The sequence below is a fragment of the Silene latifolia genome, chromosome X (assembly GCF_048544455.1).
Source record: "Silene latifolia isolate original U9 population chromosome X, ASM4854445v1, whole genome shotgun sequence".
Taxonomy (NCBI): Eukaryota; Viridiplantae; Streptophyta; class Magnoliopsida; order Caryophyllales; family Caryophyllaceae; genus Silene; species Silene latifolia.
In genome coordinates, this window is record NC_133537.1 from 3145609 (window position 1) to 3170921 (window position 25313).

At 36.0% G+C, this 25313-nt stretch overlaps 4 protein-coding genes across 8 annotated transcripts; 1 reads left to right on the forward strand and 3 right to left on the reverse strand.

Moving 5' to 3' along the window:
* Nucleotides 1–2552: 2552 nt before the first annotated feature.
* LOC141622271 (ABC transporter E family member 2-like) lies at nucleotides 2553–9932 on the reverse strand. The gene is made up of 13 exons (XM_074438312.1): nucleotides 9693–9932; nucleotides 8442–8588; nucleotides 7804–7889; nucleotides 7568–7665; nucleotides 7374–7491; nucleotides 7200–7289; nucleotides 6448–6752; nucleotides 5799–5994; nucleotides 5534–5719; nucleotides 5119–5388; nucleotides 4051–4296; nucleotides 3817–3950; nucleotides 2553–2885 (listed from the first exon to the last, which is right to left on the reverse strand). Exons 2-12 carry the CDS (start codon nucleotides 8542–8544, stop codon nucleotides 3831–3833), a joined length of 1818 nt encoding a protein of 605 aa, XP_074294413.1. The 5' UTR covers nucleotides 8545–8588; nucleotides 9693–9932; the 3' UTR covers nucleotides 2553–2885; nucleotides 3817–3830.
* Nucleotides 9933–10854: 922 nt separating this feature from the next.
* LOC141622272 (protein WHAT'S THIS FACTOR 1 homolog, chloroplastic-like) lies at nucleotides 10855–14996 on the reverse strand. 5 transcript variants are annotated; one of them, XM_074438317.1, is made up of 3 exons: nucleotides 14883–14996; nucleotides 11798–13226; nucleotides 10855–11428 (listed from the first exon to the last, which is right to left on the reverse strand). In XM_074438317.1, the coding sequence occupies exon 2, from the start codon at nucleotides 13021–13023 to the stop codon at nucleotides 11803–11805; it is 1221 nt and encodes a 406-aa protein (XP_074294418.1). In that variant the 5' UTR covers nucleotides 13024–13226; nucleotides 14883–14996; the 3' UTR covers nucleotides 10855–11428; nucleotides 11798–11802. The 5 variants fall into 5 exon arrangements, with proteins under 5 accessions (XP_074294418.1, XP_074294415.1, XP_074294416.1 ...); XM_074438314.1 differs by having other exon boundaries at nucleotides 14879–14996; XM_074438315.1 differs by lacking the exon at nucleotides 10855–11428 and having other exon boundaries at nucleotides 11510–13226.
* Nucleotides 14997–16493: 1497 nt separating this feature from the next.
* On the forward strand, nucleotides 16494–18900 carry LOC141622277 (uncharacterized). Its single transcript, XM_074438324.1, has 3 exons — nucleotides 16494–17202; nucleotides 17872–18644; nucleotides 18829–18900. Exons 1-2 carry the CDS (start codon nucleotides 16594–16596, stop codon nucleotides 18604–18606), a joined length of 1344 nt encoding a protein of 447 aa, XP_074294425.1. The 5' UTR covers nucleotides 16494–16593; the 3' UTR covers nucleotides 18607–18644; nucleotides 18829–18900.
* A 98-nt stretch (nucleotides 18901–18998) lies between these two features.
* On the reverse strand, nucleotides 18999–23453 carry LOC141622278 (ras-related protein RABD1-like). Its single transcript, XM_074438325.1, has 8 exons — nucleotides 23271–23453; nucleotides 23085–23157; nucleotides 22849–22896; nucleotides 22502–22549; nucleotides 21500–21571; nucleotides 20333–20488; nucleotides 19813–19916; nucleotides 18999–19436 (listed from the first exon to the last, which is right to left on the reverse strand). The coding sequence occupies exons 1-8, from the start codon at nucleotides 23282–23284 to the stop codon at nucleotides 19343–19345; spliced, it is 609 nt and encodes a 202-aa protein (XP_074294426.1). The 5' UTR covers nucleotides 23285–23453; the 3' UTR covers nucleotides 18999–19342.
* Nucleotides 23454–25313: the final 1860 nt, after the last annotated feature.

Consider the following 25313-nt stretch of genomic DNA (forward strand, 5'->3'; position numbering starts at 1 on the left):
ACTCGCGAGCTTTTCGAGTCAAAGGCTTGACTAGTTAAGCTCTCAAGCCGAGGCCGAGCTCGCACGAGCCGAGCATTGACCAAGCCGATCTCGAGCAGCTCGCGAGCTGTCTCGTCTCATTAACACCCCTAGTCGTAGGCACTATTATCCAGCTAAAGCTTCTCAAGGATCTCAAAAGCTTTCATATAAACACCAAATGAAGATCTTCCGAGCTATCAATAGTTCATATAATTAAATGCAATTCACCTATTGTAAGTTAATAACCCGCTAAAGCTATTCAACTGCAAGCGGACAATATTCTCTGATGAAGGAATCCCAAAATCACCACTCCCAAATCTTCAATATAGTACTTACTAAATACACAAACCCAATTCTCCAAAACCGCCTCGCATCCTAAAAACTTCCCCAAATAAAAACCATTGAACATCATAATCAAACAAAACTAAAAATAGTCATTTAAGATTATCACCATCATTATCAATACTAGCTTCCTCTCTTAATTTTGAATGACTATGATGATGATGATGTTATTTTCTTTGATTATGATTATCATCGCCACTATTAGCTTTCTCTCTTGATTTTGTTTGATCATGATTTCGATAATGATGTCGATTGTATTCGATCATCACCATCATTATTATCACTGTTAGCTTGATTATGACAATGACTACTCATTTCCCAACAATGTACTCCCTCTAATTCTTAGGAATTTCCCCATTTGATTACAATAGTCCTCAAAAATCTTAAAAAGTGGGGCAATTCCAAAGAATGGAGCTAGTTTTATAATCGCGTAAACTTACATCTTCATAAAATGCACTAAACCTACAATTAATAGACAAATCACATCTCAAATACGTCGTCACTCATTGCTTATCATCTCAATATTGATGATCTAACTACAATTATAATCATAATCCCGCATTTCACAGATTATAAACTAATAATCCTAGCTAAAACTCAATTAAAAATAACTAATACAACCACAATTTCAAATTTCAATTTCAATTCAATAAAATATACAAACATCAGATCAAGAAAGAAAGAAGCATATAGTCATCATGTAGAGTAATTGAAGCAGATAAAATCACGTTAACCCTAATTTTGAGAAATTAAAAATAAAAAACTAAAAAAATGAAAACAAACCTGGCGAAGAAAGAAGGGAGATGGAGGAAAGGAACAATAAAAAGCGAATTGGAAACAATGTCGAAGATGAAGATGAAGAAGATGAAGAAGAAATCAGAGGCATGGCGATGCTCACCTTTCCTCAAATTGATCTCTCTCTCTCTCTCTCTCTTTATTTAGAACAACAGAGAAACAAAGAAAGAAGAAAGAGAAAAATGTGAAATGTAATTGGAATTTGGTACGAGGGGGTTGGGTCATTGCTTATGGTTGGGGGGTCATACTCAATTACTACTCATGAGTCGACCCTCACGAGTTCAGACGGAATGGAACGAAATGGATTACGATATAATGAAGATGTATGAGTGACAATGAGTCGAGTTGAGCGTGTGTTTAGGGTTTCTCAGCTCGGAGGCTTGCTCGGCTTCAGCTCGAGAATCATAGGCTTGAGCTTGACATTGGAAGTTTGGCTCGCAGCTACCGAGAATCGAGTTCTTGTTCAGACTATCTTATTTTCTTTCTTAAATTAAATGTAAAGTAAGTCAACGCATTATGGAGTACAATTATGCGAGAAGAGAAACTCTAATTAAAAATATTAAATGGTCAAATATCATCGTAAAGGGTCTTGTTATGTTTAGTTTGACTCCTGAAGGACTCAATGTCTCAATCCAATCTCGATCTCAAGTCAAAGTTACTCGGACCGAGCTATTATCGAGTTGATCTCGAGTCACTCACGAGCTATTTCGTCTCGTTATCGACCTTACATGGGAGTAAGGAGTTCTAAATCCATATTTCCTTTTATCTTTTTGAATTGTTATAAATCGTAAAATGATGGAATAGAGTTTGATTCATAGGAAAGAGGGTGTGTATGGTGTATCGAATTAAATCCCATCCATCTCATTCAAATGAAGCCAACTAAACGTCATTAATATAAATTTGGATCGAGTTCTCACAAGCAATATACTCAAGAGTTCTCACAAGCAATATACTTAAAACAAACTCAGGAAGTTGTCTTGAGCTCGAAAATAGTTAAAATTGGCTCACACGCCTGCTGGTCGGCATAATGCATATCAACGATTTCCGGTTACATTTATATTTGAACTTTTCTGTTGAAAATACTATTTTGTAAGAGACTAAGTTTCCATCATAATTCCAAAATATTGAAATCTTCACTAAAAGATCAAATAGGAAGAAAAGAAAAAAAAATGTATTAATAAGTTTCAAAAACTTGATTGTAAGGGGTACCATTAACCCACCATTTTTCCTTAAGCTAAGGATCGTAGAACCGAAAAAGAAACGCAGACGAAGGAAAGCGAGCGAGAGTGCAAGAAGATTAAAAGCTCTGAAGTAAGTGCATTTCTATCACTCAGATTTTTGGGTTAACAAACCTCACCAAAGCTCGCAAATGAAAGTTAATTTTCAAACAAAAATCAAAAAGTGAAACCAAAAATATTACTCCAACATTATGTTTTCCCGAACAAAACAGCAACACTCAAATCCACAAATCCCGAAATTGGCAATGGCAAAATACACTCACTGGTCAGTTACCTTAATCCTACCATACATCGGTACATAATAGCTTATTGGTCAGTTGCCTTAATCCTGCCACTGGGTTACATTGGGAATGGTAACGGCAACCATTCCCAGGATTTCAATAGATCAACCCACATCAAATACATCACCGACGATGTCTCCTACCATGATGGCCAAATATTCACCGGGAGCATGTAGGAAGACACTTCGCTGCGCTTCATGCATTTTAAGAACTACAATGCAAGAACACCATGAATCAGAATTAGAAATTCATACTATGGATGACCACAAAATAAATCGAAGACTTAAATTAGTTTCAAATATATGAAACTGAAACAGGCAATATATGATGAAAATACGTGGGCAATGCTAAATTCTAGACCCTTGGTCTTTTGTACAAGTCGTTCCCATATTTCGAGATATCTTCTAAGGTCTGATATAAGATGTGAGAAAATATTATGAAAATGTATAACCTTGTACAAGAATTTCCCATTACAATATAATGGCACATGTTTCAGAATTATTCTCAAATTACATTTTACAAAATAGGAAAAAAAGGCTTACCTATGAAAACGGCAATGACATGATAAAAAAAAAAACGGGAGTATCACAAACATCACAGATTCTCATTTAAGACCATTGTAACATCCCACCCCTATAGATTAATGAGATTATTTGAATTCGTCAATTCAATCAATAAGTTGAAGTTTCAAAGGGGCGTATGATTGTATAAAAAATTAAATAGCACACAAAGCTTCTCAAGAAAGTTATATGGTAGTGTTGTTTAGTCTAGAAGAACTAAGGTTATCTAAACAGTAACAAACGGATCCGTCAAAAGAACCAACATGAAGAAAATATAAACTTACTCTTGTGGAACTATTTTTCGATACAAAACCAAGAATATACTATACATGATGTTTGTTTAGTCAAACAAAATCACAAGTCAATGGAGGACCTTGATATGTGAAAACAGCATATAAAAACGGAGGTAGCAACATTTTCAGGCTCAAGTCCAACCAACCACTCATTCTCAACTACACAACTGCTTCTTCAGCAAGAGTGGAGAGCACAACGGTCAACTCTATGTAAGCTAATAAGATAATTTGTATTTCTAGATTCAGAACCTAAAAACGTGTAAGGTTACTTATTTGTAAAGAGACAAACCTCTTGGAACAGCTTCAATCATCCAGGTAATAGTAAGTTCCAGCTGATTTCTGCTCTCTGTCCTTTGTGGATTCCAATTTGTTGATCCTTGGCCGGTAGTTGGTCGGGTCCCTTCTAAATGTGATATCCAGATGCTGCGATTCAACCAATGAAAAGGTGATTAGTAGTCTCTTTCTTTTTTCCCCTATTGAGTTTTGACCATAGAATAACAGAAGCAAGCACAGTGCAACTTACAGATAGGAAAAGATTCATTCCAGTTAACAAAGACTGGGGGGAATTTGCAGTACAGTCCACAGAAGGTGACCCCTCATAAACAATGACTCTGTCCGCCAGATATGTCGCCATAATAAAATCGTGTTCAACGATAAAGGCAGTCTTCTTAGCATGGAGTATAAACCTCTTTATAACCTTTGAAGCTACAATACGCTGCTCGGAATCAAGATAAGCACTAGGTTCATCTATTAGATAAATATCTGCAGGCTGCATCAGCATAAAAGGCAGTATATGTTAATGCAAGATTTCAAAGTGCCTTGTATAATAGCCAGGTATTCGTTGCCGTTTACCACGATACTTCACTTTGGTAGTGTGGCTTGTCTGAATTAACGACATTTTGACACAATACAACACTTCATAGATACGAAAAACAGGACTCCTCTTCACAAAATGAGTGTACAACACTCAACATCGCTTGCAGTTGAAGCCGAGACAGAGTAACATAAATTCTCTGCTAAAGCACATTCCCACAACAGACTCAACAGAATACCGAAACATGAAAGCTAATGTTTTCTAACACTCGAATATCTCTATCGGAGTAACTGAAAAAGGCGCATTGAGGCAACAGATGCCGGTGGAGGCAGTGAACAAAGCAAAGGCATGTCACTCATACACACAAGGCACACCAATTTTTCCGAACAATTGTATTTTCAAAATATCTTACGCCAACAAAAAAACATGTAAAGATATGGAAAATAGCATCATAGGGGAACGGAAAGGCATAACATAAGAGCTTAAAGGGAAAAAAAGTATAAAACTTGCGTGTATTAATGTCTTGCTAGTTGGGTCTTTTGCACAAAGTGTACATAAACGCTCTCGGGAATTTCGACTAGTGCCTCAACAAACCTTGCACCCTTTTTAAACTAGGCCTCAATTATGTGAACAGAGAGATCTCTACCGCACATTGACTATTCTCATAATAAACAATGAGGAAAAGAAGGTAGTAGCGAGAAAAAGAAAGATACATAAAGGTTGACATCATGTTCAAGAAAAATGACTTCAATGAAATTACTCAGCAAGTTGGATTACCTTTCCCAAACACAAAGCTAACGCGACTCTCTGCAATTCTCCACCAGATAGATTAACGACTTCTTGGTCCATTAATTGCTCAATTTGCAAAGGCTTCATGACATCTGACACAAACTGAGGATGCATATACGAGTCCCTAATCTTTTGATGCAGTAGATGTCTAACGGAATGTTGGAATTTCGGACTGATCTTTTGAGGCTTGTACGAAACATTAAATTCAGGCACTTCCACGTCAGAATCTCCCACGTCGTCGGGCTTAAGCAAACCGGCCTGTAAAAGTTGGTTTAAATGTTAATATTGTAAGCAAACTTCAATTATATATCAACTCAACTATCATCATCACTCAATAAGACTCAACTATCATCATCACTCATCATCACTCAATAAGTTAAGATAAGTTAAGAAAGAAAAATACCAGCATCCGAATAAATGTTGTCTTTCCGGTGCCATTCTCTCCCAACATCACAACGATCTGGGAATCAGTAAATTCACCTTCACTGACACGTAGCCTAAATCCGCCTTGAGTTTTTGACATAGCAGGGTATTTGTACCGAGCATATGTCTCGATCTCCTCTGCATTATCTTGGGGAGTCTCTGCAACCTGATAATCTAATATCAATAGACTGTCCACAAAAAAACATGGTACCTAGGTATCTGAGAGTATGTCCGCAGTAAAATACCTTGAATGTAAGAGATTCGTCACGGAAACGCAGATTTTCTGTTGGCACAAATCCGGACAAAAATATATTGATACCTTCTCTAACAGAGAAAGGCAGGGTCACAACTCCATAAGCACCCGGTTTACCGTACAAACAGCAAATGAAATCCGAAAGATAGTCCAGAACACTAAGATCGTGCTCAACAACAATGACGTAGCTGAAAGAAAGAAATAAACAAGGTCAGCACATGTTAAGATTAATAATAAGTGAGGAGCACAAAGATATTCCCCAAAGCCCCAAACTACCTAGATCTCTAATTTATCATCCCAATAGACTTTTGAATATTAGTTATCCTCATTTGACTTCTGAGTATTAGTTATCCCCATTTGGCTTTTGAATATTAGTTTCTACCGTTCAATTTAGAGATATGACTAATACTCAGAAGTCAATTGAGGATAACTATGCCGTCTGAGGTCAAAACTCTACAGTTCAATTTGAATATTGCTTTTGAATGTTGGCTAGGTTGAATTATGCTGTCTGAGGCCAAAACTCTTATATACTATACGAAATATTGATCAAGGAAAACATAGTTTTACACTTTAACCCCAAAAATCCAGGAGAGACAATATAGATGGGAATCTAGGACAGGGTAATAGACAGGAGCGGATACCTATTAGGCCTAAGCAATGATCTGACAACTCGTGCAGCTTTGAGCCTTTGCTTAACATCAAGGTAACTTGAAGGCTCATCAAACATATATATCTCAGCATTCTGCATAGCCACCACAGCAATAGCAAACCTCTGCAGTTCCCCACCAGAAAGATCCCCAACATTACGATCCAGAACTTTGTTAAGCTCAAGATCAGTCAGCATTTCAGCCTTCATATCTCTCTCATCTTTCTGATCTAACACCTGTCCCACATTGCCCTGAACAGCCTTCGGAATGTTATCCACATACTGGGGCTTGATAATTGCCTATTAACAAACAGAAGTCAGTATAAAGGCAACATGAAACAACACCAACAACATTACACCAATGACTGAATGGCTCCCGCATGTGGTAGAGAGGTGTGAAGTAAGCTGTGCGCAGCCTTACCCCTATGTTATACATCGAGAAGTTGTTTCTGAATGACCATAATGAAGACTGTTGTAAAATGCAGATATCTTGAATAGAGAGTTTAGTAAGTAATTGTGCTTCAGTCAATCATAATCCCAAAGCCAATAAATAGCAAGTTTTTGGCCTTTAAGGGGCCACAAAGTACAAGAAGAAAAAAGAAACAAAACACAATACCACTGCCCGACTGAGTAACTAGAGTTCTCAAAGAATCACCAGTGTTGAGACGTACAACCCACAAAAATATTAGGGGCGGAGGGCACAAAGTGAATAAGCAGAAAGAAAAAACACTTGGAGAGAGACAGCACCTTCAAATTATCTTCCAATATGCGCGTGAAATAGTTTTGCAGCTCAGACCCACGAAAGTACGTTAAAATCTCTTGCCAGTCAGGGGGATTCTGCAAAAAAAAAACATCAGCCAAGAGAATAGGACAACAATAACTGAAAAAAAAAAAAAAAAAATCTGCAGAACAAAAAATTACATTGAAACGACCCAGATTAGGCTTCAGCTTTCCAGCTAGCACTTTAAGAGCAGTTGACTTTCCAATACCATTTGTTCCAACTAAACCAAGAACTTGCCCCGGCCTCGGAACGGGTAACCTGTGATACAATAATTTCAGGAATCTAAGCTGAAGAAACGAATCCGCAAAAAAATTCACAAATCAACTGATCTAACCTGTGTAACTTGAATGTGTTGGGGCCATAGCGATGTGTTGTATCCTTCTCCAAATCTTTAGGCAAATTGATGATTTGAATTGCTTCAAAGGGGCATTTCTGCAACCATAAATAACGTAATATCTCTTTCAGTGATTTCACACACACTTACCAATGACATTACTTCATGACATATGTACATCAGTTCAAGCATGTATCAGAGACGGAATAGAGCAGAGCATGGAAAATAATGTTGACCTTAACACAAATACCACAACCAATGCACAGTTCCTCTGAAATGAAGGCAACTTTTGCTAATGTAGTAACCTCGATACATAGCTTCCCTGCAAACAAGAAACGTAATTTAGAAATACATAGAAAGTTCACTAGTAACAGCTCGCAGGATTTAGTGCCATAATACTACAAATTGATATTGCAGAACTAGTGACCTAACAAGGTACCACTTCAACCTACATAAATGGATAGCAGCGCTTTTATAAAATGCACAACTTTGACAACTGCAGATGAATAAAAAAACATATGTTCAACACTTCACCAACCCTCTTCCAAGTCATCCACCAAATTGAAGTGCATAAATGCTTCAAGCAAAAGATAGTAACGTTAAATAATACCTCAATAATTTAGTACGTCTACAAAATCCGTCAAACGACATGTTGCCAAAACGCTTCTAGACTTAACCACAATTTCAAGGAACAGTATGGAAGTGTCTGCTGACTAGTAACGATTATAAAGAAGCCACTTGCTAACCCACCCACCGAAAAACGGTAGTGCAAACATACAAACGCAAGGAGCTTAAATCGCGAGAATCAACCAAGATAAATCACTCATGTCAAACGTAAAACAATCTATCAGATTGCACAGGAACAAAAGTATACCTGTCTTAACCACAGGACAGCTCTTCTTGCACTCTTGACGGCACTTCTTTGGCTTGCAACGATCTGAGCTTACAATGGCTATACGTGTCAAACGTTCCGTCATCTTGCTTGTTGTTTAGAAGGATGTCAAATACTTGACCTCGAAACCTGGAAGAAAGAGATGAAATATTTCAAGTCAGTAGAGAATAACAAAGTTGGCAACATAACCACAGATAAAAAAAAAAAAAAAAAAAAAAAAAAAAGAAATGGCACCCCTTGAGCAAGGGGACGTAAGAGAAATTACTCGTAGTCTAGAAAATAAAACACCCCATAGCAAACTATTATATGAAAAATGATAATAATTCCAACCCTTAACAAGCCCGTAAAGCATTCCCTGTTAGGTCCAGCAACGCATTAAAACAGCTCATCATGGAGTGTCAATGAAAATTTAGATTTTAGACAATGAATACAGAATTTCTCCAATACATAACATTGTTATAGAAATTAACACTCGGGAGAAAAGGAAAAAGAGTTAATTTTTAATACCTTTGCATGTTCTAACTTCTAAGTGACACGATGCATGAATATGGTGAAATTCTAAGTGACAACATCCTTTTTCACAGAACAAAACAACGCAGTAGAAAAAGTTTCAATCTTTTTATTCTAATCATCAAAAGTAAACTAGTAATAAAATACAACTTCTCACATATAGTAGCATATCATGCTAAAAGGATTGAAAACTCGCATTGGCTCCACAAAATCAAACTATGCCAGCAAAAAAAAAAAAAAAAAAAAAAAAAAAAAAAAAAAACTCATTCCCTCATCATCAATTCATGGGAACTAATATATTGCGACCGAAATCACACTTCTCAAGAAATTTTCCCCCGTTTAACCCCTTCTTTCACCGTATTCACTGATTCAGCAAACTAATACTCCTTCCGTCCCAATCATTCATTAACGGACAGGCGAATTTTGTCATGCAAATTTTATAAAAGCAGTTATGAATTAATATACTTCATGCAAATCATTATCTATATCATCACTATCAATACAAATTACCTAAGTTCAAATTTCATACAACTAACATTACAATATCTCAATTTAAAATTGATAATTCAATTTGAATCTTATGAATCGACCTATAATTAACAGGATTACATTGAAAATAACTAATCCAACTTTCTAATTGAAACATTAATACAAAAATTTACAATTTCACAACTTTAATTGATTAGCAAAAACGAAGAACAGGAATCTGAGAGACGAGATTACCTTGATAGAAAGACGATTTGGGAGGCGGAATTGAGAAAGTAGAAGGGGATGAACTGAGAGAATGAGAGGTGCCTTTTATTTAGTTTAGGTGTTTTTGTTAACGTGTGTCCGGCACAAACTAGGAAATTTATTAATATAGATTCCGAGTTGTAACCCTCGTTAGCCTACCTGCTATACGTGATTTGCAGCTATTACGTATATTCGAGGGTTTACCTAATGCACATCTAAGATAGCGGCTGCGGTTCTCTCTTCACTCAAAGAAAAATAATATATCAATACGATATTGTCGTTAATTATGGTAAAAGTTAGTTCTTAAACCCGTTTTTTTTTATATATGTCCCTTATTATTAAAGCGAGAATTACAGAAACATTGTAGTTAAACTCTCGCGAAAAATTTGTTGTTTTAATTAATAATAAAGATAAATAACACTTGTGTTTACAAATTAAAACCGCGAGAACCAAGGAAACATTTTGGTTGATTTTACCTAAAAATACCGAGTTATTATCTTTTATTATAGTTATTTTAATTAACAAGATAGATAAATGAAAGATTGTGATGTATCCACTATGCAATTGAGAGTTACTTACTACTTACTTAACTTGTAAGTAAAACTCTCGCACCGCCTAATCACACAATAAAATATCTAGTATCACTAATAAGTTAAATTACTCAACATGAAAAAATCACAATTATGATCGATAACAACGCTCACTTGTTAAGTGAAATATAGGCATTTCGGACCTATCATTTAGGACCAGATCGGATCACTTTCGGCCCGGGATATTTTTCGGTCAAATCCTTTTGGGTCGAGTTGTTTTGGGACATTTTAGGTCATAATATGTTCTTAAATAAGTCATTTTGGGTCCATCAGATCACTTCGAGTCGGATGACTTTCGGGTCGAGTAAAGCATGTGGGGTCAGGTTAGGTCACAATTTTCGGATAATTTTCAGGTCTCGGATTACTTATTGGATTGGAGTCAGCTTTACCAGATCTAGGCATATGAGCTAAGGTTCATACTGTATATGCTTAGACGAATTTTGTTGTAGTATAGTTTTCATATTAGTAGAATATTAGATACATTCATACATATTGTTCTATTAATAAAATTTTATTTATTATATGAATGCTTCGAGTATTCTATTACAAATATATAAAGTAGATCCGTACATTTTGCACGAATTTAAGACTAGTATTAAATATCAAGCGGGGTCATAACCCGTATATTTGACCTGGACTTGGACTCAATATGGTTTTTCTGAAACCGTATCATAAATACGGAGTAATATTTGTCAGAACTAAAACACCATCTAAACAATATCCAAGACAATTCACTCATCTTGTCAAGTAATCTTTTCTTAATGAGTTTTATCAATTAGTCAAAACCATTTTAGTTGGTTGATGAACAATACAAGTAAAGAAGTAAGGCCTTTCCAAAATCAGATGTAACTATGAAAGCAAGTCTCTCTTCCTGCAAAACTCCGAGCATTCTCTGTGGCAACAGCTCGTAGAATCGTTGGGATCAATCTTGTTCCCAATAAGCATGGTTCAATGTTGGTATCGGCATGGTCTCTGAGTTCTTTGAGCCACCTGGTCACGTTGTCAAGCGTTGTACTCGGTCACATCATACACTAGAAGAGCTCCCAGAGCTACCTGCAGTAGGCACTTGTGATGTCCCGGTATCGCTTCCGACATGCCATGTCTCATATCAGAGCCTGAAAGGGTCCTTCCTTCAACCTATCATGCAATAAAAAAGAGAAACAGTTCAAGGTTAAACTAGAAGTATAAAGCAGTAAGTTGCACAGTAAAAACAATGCACACAAACCGTACTCAAATGTAAAATGTCTTAATGACCATGAGTTATTCTTCGTGGCCAGCTAGTATCTTACATTCTCACTGCTATTCTTCTATGAGACGGTTCTATAGTATGAAAGCAGCCACGACAGCCAACATGCCTATTTAGACACCCACCTGGTCGACCTGGATAATTTTTGATGGTCATTTATATCAAGAATAACTAAACTTAAATATTACAGTAGTCTCATTATTGCATGTTATGAAAACCATACTGTTATACAAGTAATACAGTAACAATTTGGGTATTACCTCCATTAATCTTCATTTCTGCTTGTCTGACTCAATTCTTCAGGCGGTTGCTGCATCTGAGCGTATGTATAAAGTCTCTCATTAAAGGCCACTTGAGGATCTTTTTCTATCAAATGCCCATTCTCGTCAAAAGCATCCTTCAAGAAAACAACCCAATTCATCTCAGTACCAGCCAAATAAAATGCCCTTGGCTGCTTCGAAAGCATTTGGTAAGTATGCTTAGTGAGACTGAACTCCTCCTTGAACTCCACTATATGATGTATCGACGCCTTCTTCTCCAATGTCAATCCCAAAAATTCATGTATGATGCCAACCCTGTATTTCTCTGCTTCCAATGTAAACAGTTCATGTTTCCACCCTTCTGAATAAGGCGAAACCAGTGGCAACGTATTCAAAAAGTTTAATCGGTTCACCTCATCATGATCTAAATCCAAGGATTTCCCATGTTTCAAAGGAAACTTAAATGCCCTCTTCACTTTTTCCTCATCAACCATGAACTCTTTCTCTAGGGCACTTACTGCTAATGAAGGATCCCACTTCAATAATTCAAGAGTACGACTCCCATCATCACTGTTAACAACCCGAAAATCCTCAGGGAAGTTCAAAACCCAGTCCCTAAAATTATCAGGAATGCCAAATAAGAATCTACAATGGTAAATCTTGCTCAAAGGCATTTTCTTCTCCTTTGACATCATCAATAACTTCTTCACCACTTTTACCCTCTCCATTTCCATGGACTCCATAATCTTTTGTTCTTCCTCAAGTAATCCCTCCATGAACTCGGTAAATCCCAACCACATCTTGTTGTCATTGTGCCGGTAAATTTCAAAGAGGAGAGGATGTTTGGCAACAAACTTGGTAACCTTGCGGCCACGGGGAAATCCCAGTTCCCGGTAGAGTTTTCCAGCATTATCCAAGAGGAGGATATGTTCACGTTGCTTGGTAAGGTACTGTTTAGACCGAATGAGAAAGCGAAAATGGTTATCACGGTTCACGATTCGTTCAAAGTGGGCAATTAGAGAGGATTGGTGCTGAACAAGGGTTGTTCGAGCGCTGGGCTTATTACGTTTCTTTTTGAATTTTTTAGGGGTTTTAGTTATGAGAAAGGAGGTAGAATATGAAGAGGTCAGGAAGGCAGGGAAAATGGGACCGCTCAGAGTTACATTTTTGCGAGATAAGGGTTTTTGGTAAGCCTTGCAGAAGGCGGTAAATATGCGCCAAGCCATGGATTTAAAGGGAGGTCGGGTTAGTGAGGAAAGAAATGTAACAACTGTAAAAGAGAAAAAAAGGGAAGGTGATAGTTGAGTGACTCTAACAGCGGCTATCAACTATGGCCTCTTAAGGGAAGTCCAAAGATGCTGAGACCATGTACGCATAAACCTTCCCCCAATACAGCAGTTGCTTCAATGTCGAATTTACATAGTGTTATCTGCAAACCAGAATAAAATCAGAACATGTAAAACAAAGCCCAATTTGGTTTATTTTGGACGATGAAACTCTTATCAATTTAAAGACCAGCAACTGTTGCGTTCAATTTGTCACATATGATGACCTTGATATTTCCACACTAACATAAGTTATCTCTAAAATAAATCTTTAACGTAACGGCTCAAACCATAAAAGGATGTCTTGAATCCTATAAATAGGTTGTTTTAGCAGATCAAGATACCACTAAACAATATGTGAATGTTTGTTACTCCAACTCTTCTGATTCTCTCACGTACCCGTGTTCGACACTCGAGACTCACACAAGGGTATGACACTTCAACACCTCATTTTAAGCCAAAATATGCATATTTTTCATAAAAATGGTCGAGTCCGACACTTGGACACGCCCCCGTGTCGGATACTTCTAAACGAGTCTGAGCAACATAGGTACTTAAAAAAAAGATAAACAGTCAAGTAAGCATTATTTCGAAACTACTGAACCTCATTAAGAAATAGCAGTCTTTAGTCTGGTACTTCAATTTCTTAAAAAGATAACTGAAAAACTATGATTACAACATCGCCAATGTGTAAGGTCGATTCGATTGTGAGGAGAATCAGCTAAAAAAACAATGAAATTCGCATCCAATCAGTTAAAGAAACATAGTGAGTACCTCATTCCGACATAACCGAGGCTCTGATAGTAATAATACCCTTCTAAATGTTATGGTAAAACAAGGCAAAAGCTAGGATCCAAACAAAACCCTAAGTACAGAATATCCATTGATTCAAGAAAAATCAAGAGTCATGCGGGTTTTGGTGATAACGAAAAAATGGGGTATAAGAGCCTGAAACACAGACAAGACTACCTCATTCCACAGGCTGGTAATGTATTGTCGAATCAAATAATAAAGACGTAAACTGGAAGTGTGTTGTTCTTGTTCACACTTTGAAGTTTATTAATAACTAGCAAAAATGAAAGTGAATCCTCCGTCTCATTTTTGTGTTTTATCTCGTGTCATCCCTTTTTTTTAATGTATCCTCGATCTTTTTTATGATCAAGGATTACGTGTTTGAAGAAAAGGTAATAAGACACAAGGTGAGACATGAAAATGCGACAGAGGATACTAATCTAAATTTCTCACTCAATTTTTATCGCTTTCCAAACAATATCATCGACTCATGGTTGATGCATGGTTAATATCCTTCCAAAAAATAGAGAAATGATCAACACGATTTTCTTTCCAATAAGTCTCCCTTGTGACGGGTATATCCGTCACAAGCTTGTGACGGGTCAAGTATCACACCCATTTTGATAGATAAGAGCCATCACAAATGAGAATTTGTGTTTTCAATGATCACACAATTGCTAAGCTAACACAACTATGAAAACACACAAAAAGAAGACAGGCTAATATGGAAAAGTTGTAAACATGCACAGTTTTAGTTGCGGCAATTCATCAAACACTTGGTGAGCATATTCGTAAAAGCAATTGTGATAAGTAAATATCTCCAATCACCCGATTCATTCGAGACGACTATCATTAAGCTGAAATCAATTACAAAAATGAAATAAATTAATCAAAATGGAGTTGAAAAGACAAATTAAGTACCCTTAATTAAGGAACAAAGAAATTAAAGTGTATAAGGCGGTACCTACGGTGGTTTCCGGCGACCAAAGGCAGCAATGCGGAGATATATAAATTACAATCGGTCTCTCTTAAGACGGGTATGGCGTTGCGAAATTAGGAGGCTTTATTGAACCAATTTGCCTTTGCCATGAGTTTCTTAAATTAAAGTGATATTCTCTCGTGTACCCTTTTTCATTTTCTATGATATACCCCTTTTTTTATCCAAAAATTATGGGGATCAATCACCACTTCCCTAAAGCGGGGTCAGTTTTCGTATATACAATATTGATTTTGTCTCCCTCTCCCATACCCTCCATTTCTCTCTTATTTTTTTTTTTTTTTTTTTTTGGCACATTCTTATTTTGGTATTTAAACAAGACCTTAAAGCTTGTATCTCATCGTAAGTACGAATAAAAACAACAATCTTGTCAATTATATCGATACTAGGTAGTCTGCATCTCATTGTAAATATTATCTCTGTCCTAAAATCATTTGTTGTCGCTTTTTTTGAGACAAAGTTATCAAAGAAAAAGAAATTTGAATTGACCAATTACTAAATGACAAGTGGAATAAATTGAGTGTGAATGATCAAATTACTCATCAAATTCATTCTTAAAATAGAAATGACAACAAATGACTAAGACATCTCAAAATGAAAAGGGACAACAAATGACCGGGACAGAGGGAGTAATATGTACGGACGGGACTAAGGCCCTGTTCTTTTGGACTTCAAGTCACTTAATTTAATTTCACTTCAGATCCTATAAGTTCAGTTCAGATCCTATAAGTTCAGTTCAGATCCAATAAGTTGATTGATTCGAGATCCTATAAGTTCGATTCAGATTCAGATCTTATAAGTTGATTCGATCCTATAAGTTGATTCGATTGATTCGAGATCCTATAAGTTGATTCAGATCTTATACCTCACTTAATTTAAGTTAACTTCAGATCCTATAAGTTAAGTTAAGTTGATTCGATCCTATAAGTTGATTCGAATCCTATAAGTTGATTCGATTCGAGATCCTATAAGTTCGATTCGATTCGATCCAATAAGTTCGATTCAGATCCTATAAGTTGATTCATTCATTCGATTCGAATCTTATAAGTTGATTCGATTCGAGATCGATAAGTTTGATCAAAAAAAGAATGCGCCTAACAAGACAAAACTCAAATCGTTTTCCTGATAGGACACGAACTAAAGGTAGCGATTAGAATAATTTCTAATTTGAATTTATACAAAATTTCAAGAGATAACACATTAATGGATGACAATTCCTGGTTGAGGATATTTTTTTTTTTTTGGTAACGAGGGAACCCGTAAATGCTTATCTTCGGTGTCTGACTAGAACTCGCAGTGTGCGTGATAAAATGCGCAAAACCACGATATACTGGAAACCACCCGGAGGTGTGCCAAGTCATTGGCGTTTAACTCGCGCCAAAGAATACTCCACAAGATTTTGCTCTTGGTGAGGCTTGAACCTGAGTCTCCTGAGAATTTCACCCAAGTCTATTATTTTCAAGCACTTAAAATCTTAATATAAATAAATAAAATGACATTGAAGAACATGCTCAGCTCCCATTCAATAAATTACTAATTTGATTTTTTTTTTTTTTTGTCTCACGGAGCGCGCACATAGTCACATTACAATAAAGGGGAGGGGGGATTCGAACCTGGGACCTATTGTCCACAATATCTCCGTCTTAACCACTAGACTAAGACATCTTCGGTTTACTAATTTGATGGAAGTACAAACAGAGCGATTCGAGTTCCAGGCTGCAACTCTGTATGATGCAGCACTTGTAGGGAACGTGAATTTACTGATAAATTTGTTACAAGAAGATCCACTCATCCTCGATCGACTGAGCATTAAAAAACATGAGAATTTCACGCAAACGCCATTACATGTATCTGCTAATCTAGGGCACTGGGAGTTCACAAGCGAGATTCTACGTCGAAAACCTGAAATGGCCGAGGAGCTTGATCACTCAAAAAGATGGTCACCGTTACATATGGCTTCAGTTAAAGGACACTTGGAAATTGTCAAGACTTTGGTTGAAGTGAATCCTAAAATGTGTCTTGTACGTGACCTTGAGGGAAGGAACCCGGTTCATATGGCCGCGATTAATGGTCAGGTTCATGTGCTCCATGAGCTTGTTCGGGTTGTACCACAGGCGGCTAGAGAGCGGACTAGTAGTGGAGAAACTGTGCTTCACTTGTGTGTCAAACACGGTGAGCCAGACGCGCTGAGGTTTTTGGTGAATGAGCTGGATGATGGTGTGTTACTCAACACTAGAAATAGTGATGGTGATACGGTTTTGCACCTCGCAGTTGCGTCTAAACAAGCTGAGGTAAATTCCCACTTCTAACGTTAAAAATATCGGTCTATTTACCATTTGAATAACCTTTTTACTTTAGGTATAAGCATGAGTCGTTCCCTGAACTAGTACTCTTTTCTTTTCAATCGATTAACTAGTGTAGATCCCGTGCAAATACACGGCATTTTAGACAATAATGTATAAAAATGTTAAATATTACGGAGTATAGTTTAGTAACATGCTTAAACGGTATAACCGTATAAGAGAGAAATAAAATAATTTTCAAACAAAAAAAGATTGATGTGTAACCTAAACCTAGTTATATAAATTATTTAATAATTAGAAACAGTATTATTATGCTATAATAATAAATTTAATCAACTTGTAGTATTTTTATATCAAAAATAGAAAATTTAAATTATGAAAAAGATTATGCAAAATATTTCTCATATTATACTGTATTATTAATGCAATTACACCTGTGTAACAAAATCAAAATACTTATTAATGTGGTTTTGCATATAGAAATTAGTAATAGTATCTCTTATTTATGGATAGAAATAATATGACAGAATTGCACTTAGATGGGAAAATTTTTAAGCCCTCTTATTCTTTTAGTATAAGGGGATTATCCACTAGTCCACTCATAATTAATTTGTTAGAGTGGGAGCTAAAAAATTTTCCATCTCTTGTAATGTGTAGGTCATAAAATTCTTAACAAAAAACAAGAGAATGAAAGTAAATTTAATCAACGAGAATGGGTTAACAGCAATGGACACCTTGGCTCAAAGCAAAAAGGACACCAATGACAAGTCAATCTACAGTGCCCTAAGAAAGGGACAAGCTATGAAAGCAAAGGAAAAGGAAGCACTAGAGCCTCGAGACAAACACAAACAGCGATTGGATAACCACCGAAATGGGCTAATGGTGGTCGCATCCCTGATAGCAACCATGGCTTTCACAATCGGGATTAACCCTCCAGGAGGAGTATGGCAAGACAACAATGACGGTCACCTAGCAGGCACGGCCATTATGGCAAATGCCACAAAAGGATCTTATAATTCCATCAGCTTATTTTTCAAGGTATTTACACCAGAAACACAGTATGAATTGCTACTAGTAGTGAACACAATAGGATTAGTGTCATCCTTGAGTGTAATCCTACTACTGATAAGTGGACTCCCATGCAAGCGACTTTTCGTAGGGATGCTGATGGTGATAATGTGGGTTGCAGTGACAGCTACAGCATTGTCTTATGTTATCGCGGTTGGCTTCCTAGTGTCTGGTGGAGGGGGCAGTGAAATTTCGCAAGCCATTGCAGTCTCAGTTACTGTTTGGATTATGCTGATGATAGTAATGCTGCTTGCACATGCTTTGCGCTTTATTGTCTGGCTCACCAGGAAGCTATACTCCATATGTGCTAGAGGAAGAGTCTGAGGAGAAGATTACCATTTCGCTCAAGAAGCTCTGTTGCAGTGGCGGAGCCAGGAATGTAAGTCAGCAGGGGCGAAAATTTTCAGCGGGGGCGAAACGGTAATATTATAAGGGGGCCTCAAAAAAATTTGAAAATCTTAGCTAAATATTTCGAAATTTTCGAACGCCAGTGGGGGCGACCGCCCCTGCTAGCCCCTCCCTGGCTCCACCACTGCTCTGTTGTAGGCTATGCTATTTGTTGCTGTCAAAAAAAAAAAAAAAAAAAAAAAAAAAAAAAAAAAATTACCTTACCGTCAATGGATCTATGTGGCACAGGAGCTCAATTCTTGTATTATGTATTATATCATCGTTTAAGAACCCTCCGATGCCAAGCTAGGAAGCCACAGAAGATATAATTTTGGAGCTATAAGATTACTCATACATTCAACAAACAACCACATAAATCGAAGTTCACATTAGGTTCGTTTTAAACAGATGAACAAATTACACAATAACATCTGATCAAATACTAATAGTTAGACAAAAGAAATTGACATAAAAATCTATCAGGTTACACGGCAGTTCATTTCACTAGAAGAAACCTACCAACATCGAGATCATTCTGAAATTAGGAAATAACGCTCCACAAAGCATACACAGTTGAACATTTAGACCCAAGGTACAATAATACACGGGTTTTTAGTTAACGTCCAGATTAACAAGGAGACGCGATAAGTGCAGAAAAGCAGACGAAGGGTTGTTAAGTACAGCAATTGCTCTTCTGCTCTATAGGCCGCCCCTTCAGTGGAACAGTTCCTCGTGATGACTTATTTGCTGTAGTCTGGTTCCCAACTCTGCATTTTTCAGATTTTTTAAACATTAGCATCCCTAGGATTACACGAGACAATATGAAGCATACCCGCATGCCAATTCCATAAGGTAAATCCAAATTCTACATGTCCTAGCGCCTAGTGGTGGTCGTTTGATTTGCAAGAAATTAGTATTCAAGAGAGTTAACATTTTAAGCTAATCGACAAAAAAAAAAAATTGTTTGGTTGAACAATGGAAATGGGGTCCACAAGAACGGAACTCCCTATTAACCACAGGGCCTATGTCAACAACTTCAGCAAGAAACCCATTTAACGAGTTGTGTCAACCACACAAAGTTAAAAACCATCAACAGAACAAATGTCAAATCAGCAGGAGTTTAGAAAGCGTAATTTAACTTACTTTTTCTTAATTTCACCAGCCATAGTCAAGAAAGCCTTCTCAACATTAACTGCATCTTTGGCACTTGTCTCGAGGAATGGAATTCCAAGCTCATCAGCCAAAGCCTGATTATTCAACAAGACAAGAGACTCAAGATAAAGCAGAAAATGCATTACACAATCATCGGCAGATGCGTGTAAATGATGTAAGAGATACATCGGGTCGAGGGACACTATAAAACTATTCTTTTTGTGCCTTCTGCCCATTTTGGTGTTTAGGGGTCCACCATTGTGCATAAAAATGATACGTTCCTCTGTTCCAATCATTTGTTAACCTTTGTTAAATATACCCCTCACAATGAATATAAAAGGTAAACAAATGAGACGGAAAGAGTACGTGAACCCCGAGTGGTGATGGTGGCTGGATTTTTTAGCAAGTAGAAGAGGATGTTTCACCACACACCTCAGGAGAACTAGGATAGCGGTATTTGAACTACTTTTAAGGAGTACAACATAAAATTTCAAGGGTAAATGACAGGTACCTGTCCCATCTGTGTGTCCACAACCCTGTTCTCCACCAGATCACATTTATTACCAACTAGAAGCTTGCACACCGAGTCATTTGCATATCTATTAATCTCATTTAGCCACTGCTTAACATTATTGAAGCTTTCCATCTCCGTGACATCATAGACAATCTGATCCAATATGATGGAGTTCTCTTTAGTAAATACCAAAAGAAGGTCAAGTATAATACTACAGAATACATCATAAAAGCAATAAAATCCCTAGAAAATATGGACAGAGGAAAGAGTCGAAAGACTGAAACAAAAAAGTTTACAGCACAAAAATGTAAGCAGTTCCAAACAAATGGTGTTGTAAGGTCCCAAAAAACAGTGATCTAAGATTCTAAAGATGGCAATCTTCCAGAACCAAACTCGAAAGCTCGTAAACGAAGGTGTCAACTAGACTAGACAGCTTTTTCTCTTTATGATGATACAAGCAGCAGCCAGTTGCAAAAATAACAAGGACTGAAAACATTAAATTGAAGTGAACCACCTAACCTACAAGGCTATAAGCTTAAAAACAAATATGCAGCAGATAGCTGTCCTTCATCAAGACAATTCAACGAGGGTAGCTTCAAGATTATTTCAAAGTAATTTTGCCACTACGCACGCCAGTAAGTTGTTTGAAAACTGCCTCTCGTCTCTATTATCTAGACAAACAATTCTGGATAACCTACATAACAAGCTTCCCAACAGTGGCTATTGAGTTTTGATCGATTTAAACGAGTTAATGCTTCATCCACCCACTATCGAACAATGTGTCCTCACCCTTTTCACCTCATGCAGAAAACAGAAGTCAGGCTGCTATGCCAAATAACAGCTCATTATTCAGTTTTGGAGATAGGTACGTTCATTACCTAAGAATGAGAAGAACATGGCTACTAAAAAATTTCACACAGCCACAGCTGAGAGACTATCTTACCTAATCAAATTGCAAATATGTGAATGTTTCACTTTCCTAATACTCGAGTACTTCAAGGGGAAATAATAATTTAAGAATAAAAAGGCAAATTCAAATAAGATAAAAACCATGGCAAATATCAGCATTATTAATTTCAGAGCAATAACTTTGTTACTTTCAGCTCATTAAGTAATTCAACTGATACAGAACTTCTGTTCACCTTATATAAAGAATTTACTTACAATAATTCCATGTGCTCCTCGGTAATAGCTGCTAGTTATTGTCCGGAACCGCTCCTGCCCAGCAGTATCCCACTGGAAATAGATAGGTAACCAGATAAATAAACTTAAGCTTGTAGGCAATTCTCAAAGAACAATAGAAATTTAGCATCTATCAATATAATTTTTATAGAATGTTAGGCAATACTTCTACTCAAGCTAACAACAGGTGACAATAGACATAAACCAGAAGAAATTTCATAATTGCTATTCATAGACAATTCTCGTAAAGAAGTAAAATATACCTTTACATTGACGTTTAATCGGTAGGTCAAAGAAGGTTCATTTGATGTTTTCGGGGAACAAGTATACTAAAGAAACAAGAGTAAAAGCCTCACCCCAAACACAAAATCGGAAAGTAGAAAATGGCCACTAGAATACAAGAAACAGGCAACATATTTGCAACTTGACTACTGAGGCAACGTTAATGGGGAAGAAAGTTGACATTTTGTCAACCACAAAGAATTGCCGAAAACATGGACAGGATGCTGGCGGGATAAAAAGTGTTAAAAATCTCTTGTAAACTTAGAGTATTTGGTGAAAAAAATGAAAATTAACACAAACTGATCGGGTATACTATTGAGGTTTAAGATGATAAGAAAATTAAGTAATTGAGATTATAAGAAACCTTCGAAAGTCCAATGAGTTGTCCATGAGTTGGCTTTAGAATGTCACGAGACGGTTCGTTATCCTTGGCAACTTATGACTAGTAAGCATAATAATATGAAATCAATTAAAGCATGAAGCATCACAAACTATAAAAATGTAAACCAATTGATAACAAGCACCCAAATGATCAAGACTTGACATGTAATTCAGATTTTCAAACTACCTACATAAAGTATAACCCACAAATGCTCATCAATTCATGATAACAACACAAGCTACAAAATCACGACCACGAGTACAAGACCATGCTCATCCACCATTTTAATCACAAGGTCGACAACACAGAAATCGACTCACAATCTGTAATTTGACGCTCTTGCCTTCCAACTCTATAGTTCTGATTTTCTGCAATACAGAAAAACACAAACCCCGTCAATCAAATTCCTCATTTCTAAACACACATTTACAAGAACAGTTCTCAATGGCACACTCGGTGTATCATATCACCGTACACCCTCACCAACGATAATGCAACATTTCTATTTCACTTTAATTATGTTTTATTGTTCAGAGAAAGTATGAACATTTCTATTTTTCTCATTGTTTGGGGAGTACAGTGACGTGGTACACCGGGTATATCTAATAATTTCTCTAATTGCAAATCCACAGATGCCCAACAAGCAAAATTACACAAAGAAACTCACAAAATCAACTCCAATGGTACTAATATAGCTGTCAACATATGAGTCATCCTGAAACAAACAAATCACAACCATTTACATAAACAAACTAAAATAAAATGACAAAACACTTCATCCGTGTAATCATTTGTTTACCTTTTTATTCCCTGAAAGCGATAAATCAATCTAAACAAATGATTGAGACAGAGGGAGTAACGAAATGGGTAATCAACAAAGCAATAATACAAAGTCAAACATACTGCAAATCTCAAAAGAAGGCATGATTTCCCAACAGATGAGTCTCCAATTAGCAACAACTTGAACAAATAATCACTGCCCAAAAAAAACCCACGAAAATTAATCAATTTAAACCCAGAAAAATGCAATCTTTTAGTCACAAGATTATCAGCTAAATTAATACACATAATAAGTAAAAGTATACATACTATTCATTACTCATGGCTGTTGATTAACGGTGGGAAAGATAGAGAGAGAAGAGAGACAGGAGGAGAATGCGATATGCTTGAGAGAAAAAGGTCTTCTTCTGTAAAGGGAGACAGGAGACAAGTGTGGGTTTTGATTGGATTTTGTTGGAACGTCTTTGGGGGCAATCAAAGCCACGAAAGAGAGATCGTGCAAGGGCCATTTGCCCATTTATGCTACAACTATGCTACCATTTTAGAGACGGTTTCATAATAATTTTCGGTGTGATTTAAAAGTTGTTAATAAAACATGAATCGAGTAGCTAATAAGTTTTGTACTAGGCAGTTTTACGATTTTAAGTACAAATGTTAGTAATAGAGATAATAATACAGACACGGATGATATGAAATGGTTTAATAATTAAAAAAAATGGTTATGATCACGATAAATTAGCACAATCATTATAAAAAATATGTACGGAGTACAAAATAAAAGAGTCACTTAAGGCTATAATTAACGGCCAAAGGGTTTTAAAAAATGAAAAAATAGCCGCGGAAATATAATTTTTCGACAACTTAGAGGATCCATGAGTATGGATAAACAACTTTCATACTTTTTTCTCAACCTTTATAAATTGTCTTTTATGTTTTTCAACTCTAAGTTCATTCCTTTTCGAATGAACCCGAATAAACAAATTTCTAACAAATAGCACAATATTTTTCTTTTTAAATTTCTATCTTATCAATACTATATATTAAATCCAGAAACCAAGGGACTTCCATATAATTAAAGTAAGTTATACAAATTAATTATACTATATAGTTTTAAATCACTAGCACCGTGTGATAGACCCGATTAAGGGATCTCAATGCAAATATTATATAGTTTGGGTTAAAATTAAATTATATAGAAGATTGGTAATTTTCTTAAACATTTTTAAGAGACTAAAACATGGTCAATTTCCTTAAAATAAAATAATTAATTAAGATGGTCAATTTCCTTAAAACAAAATAAAATAATTAATTAAGATGATCAATTTCAAGGAGACTAAAAGAAAGACATGCTTAATTGATAGTTTTCCTAAATATTTATAGAAGACTAGAAGATGGTCAATTTACTTAAAATAAAATAATTAATTAGTATAAACATGCACACTTATGGTATTAATTATTATCATCATAAAATTATATATAATCCTCTTAAAATTGCATGCCTAAGTAGTAAAAGTAATTTCGTCAGTAAAGAAAAGAATTGTAGTAACATTGGATATATAGTTATATGATAGTAATCACTCATTTGAATAGTAAAAGTAACAATATTATCGGCGAAATAGTGAAAGTGGTAGAAACAACAACGAGAGTAGTGAAATAATCAATATTAATGCGACAATAGTGAAAGTAACAATAATTACGGCGGGAGTAGTGAAATTATCAATATTAATGCGGCGGTAGTGACAATAACAATAATTACGGCGGAAGTAGTGAAAGTAACAATGATTACGGGCAAGTAGTGAAATGTTATTACTATTGTTTCATTATTAAGAGAAATATTCATAACGGGAGTAGTGAATTTGTCTCAAAATTTATTTTATCGTAATTTTAGGATATGTCATAAAAAAATATATTAATGATAAATTTATGGGTTATGCAACTTTAAGTAATTTTATTTAATGAAAAAAAAAAATTAATGGTAAGTAGAGGTAGCCCGGGCGAAGCCGGGCACCAATACTAGTTTTTTTATTAAAGCAACAACCACATAACATAGGTGTCACTTTGTTGTTGAAATTCAACAATTCAAAGGCTTTTTGCCTTTCCTATATGGACCCATAATACTAACAACAATTTAATTAGAGAATTTGATACTTGCTTGCTATGAATTGTTTAATACTATATTGAGTTCGTATTTCATGTCCCATTTTTATGTCTCATCTTGTGTTCCATTATCTCTTCATTTGACACATAAGCATTAAACATTAAAAATATGTATTTAGATATTACAAAAAAATGAGGTGTCAGAAGATTAAGGTGATAGAACATGAAAGTGGGACAGAGAATCCAGAGTGTACA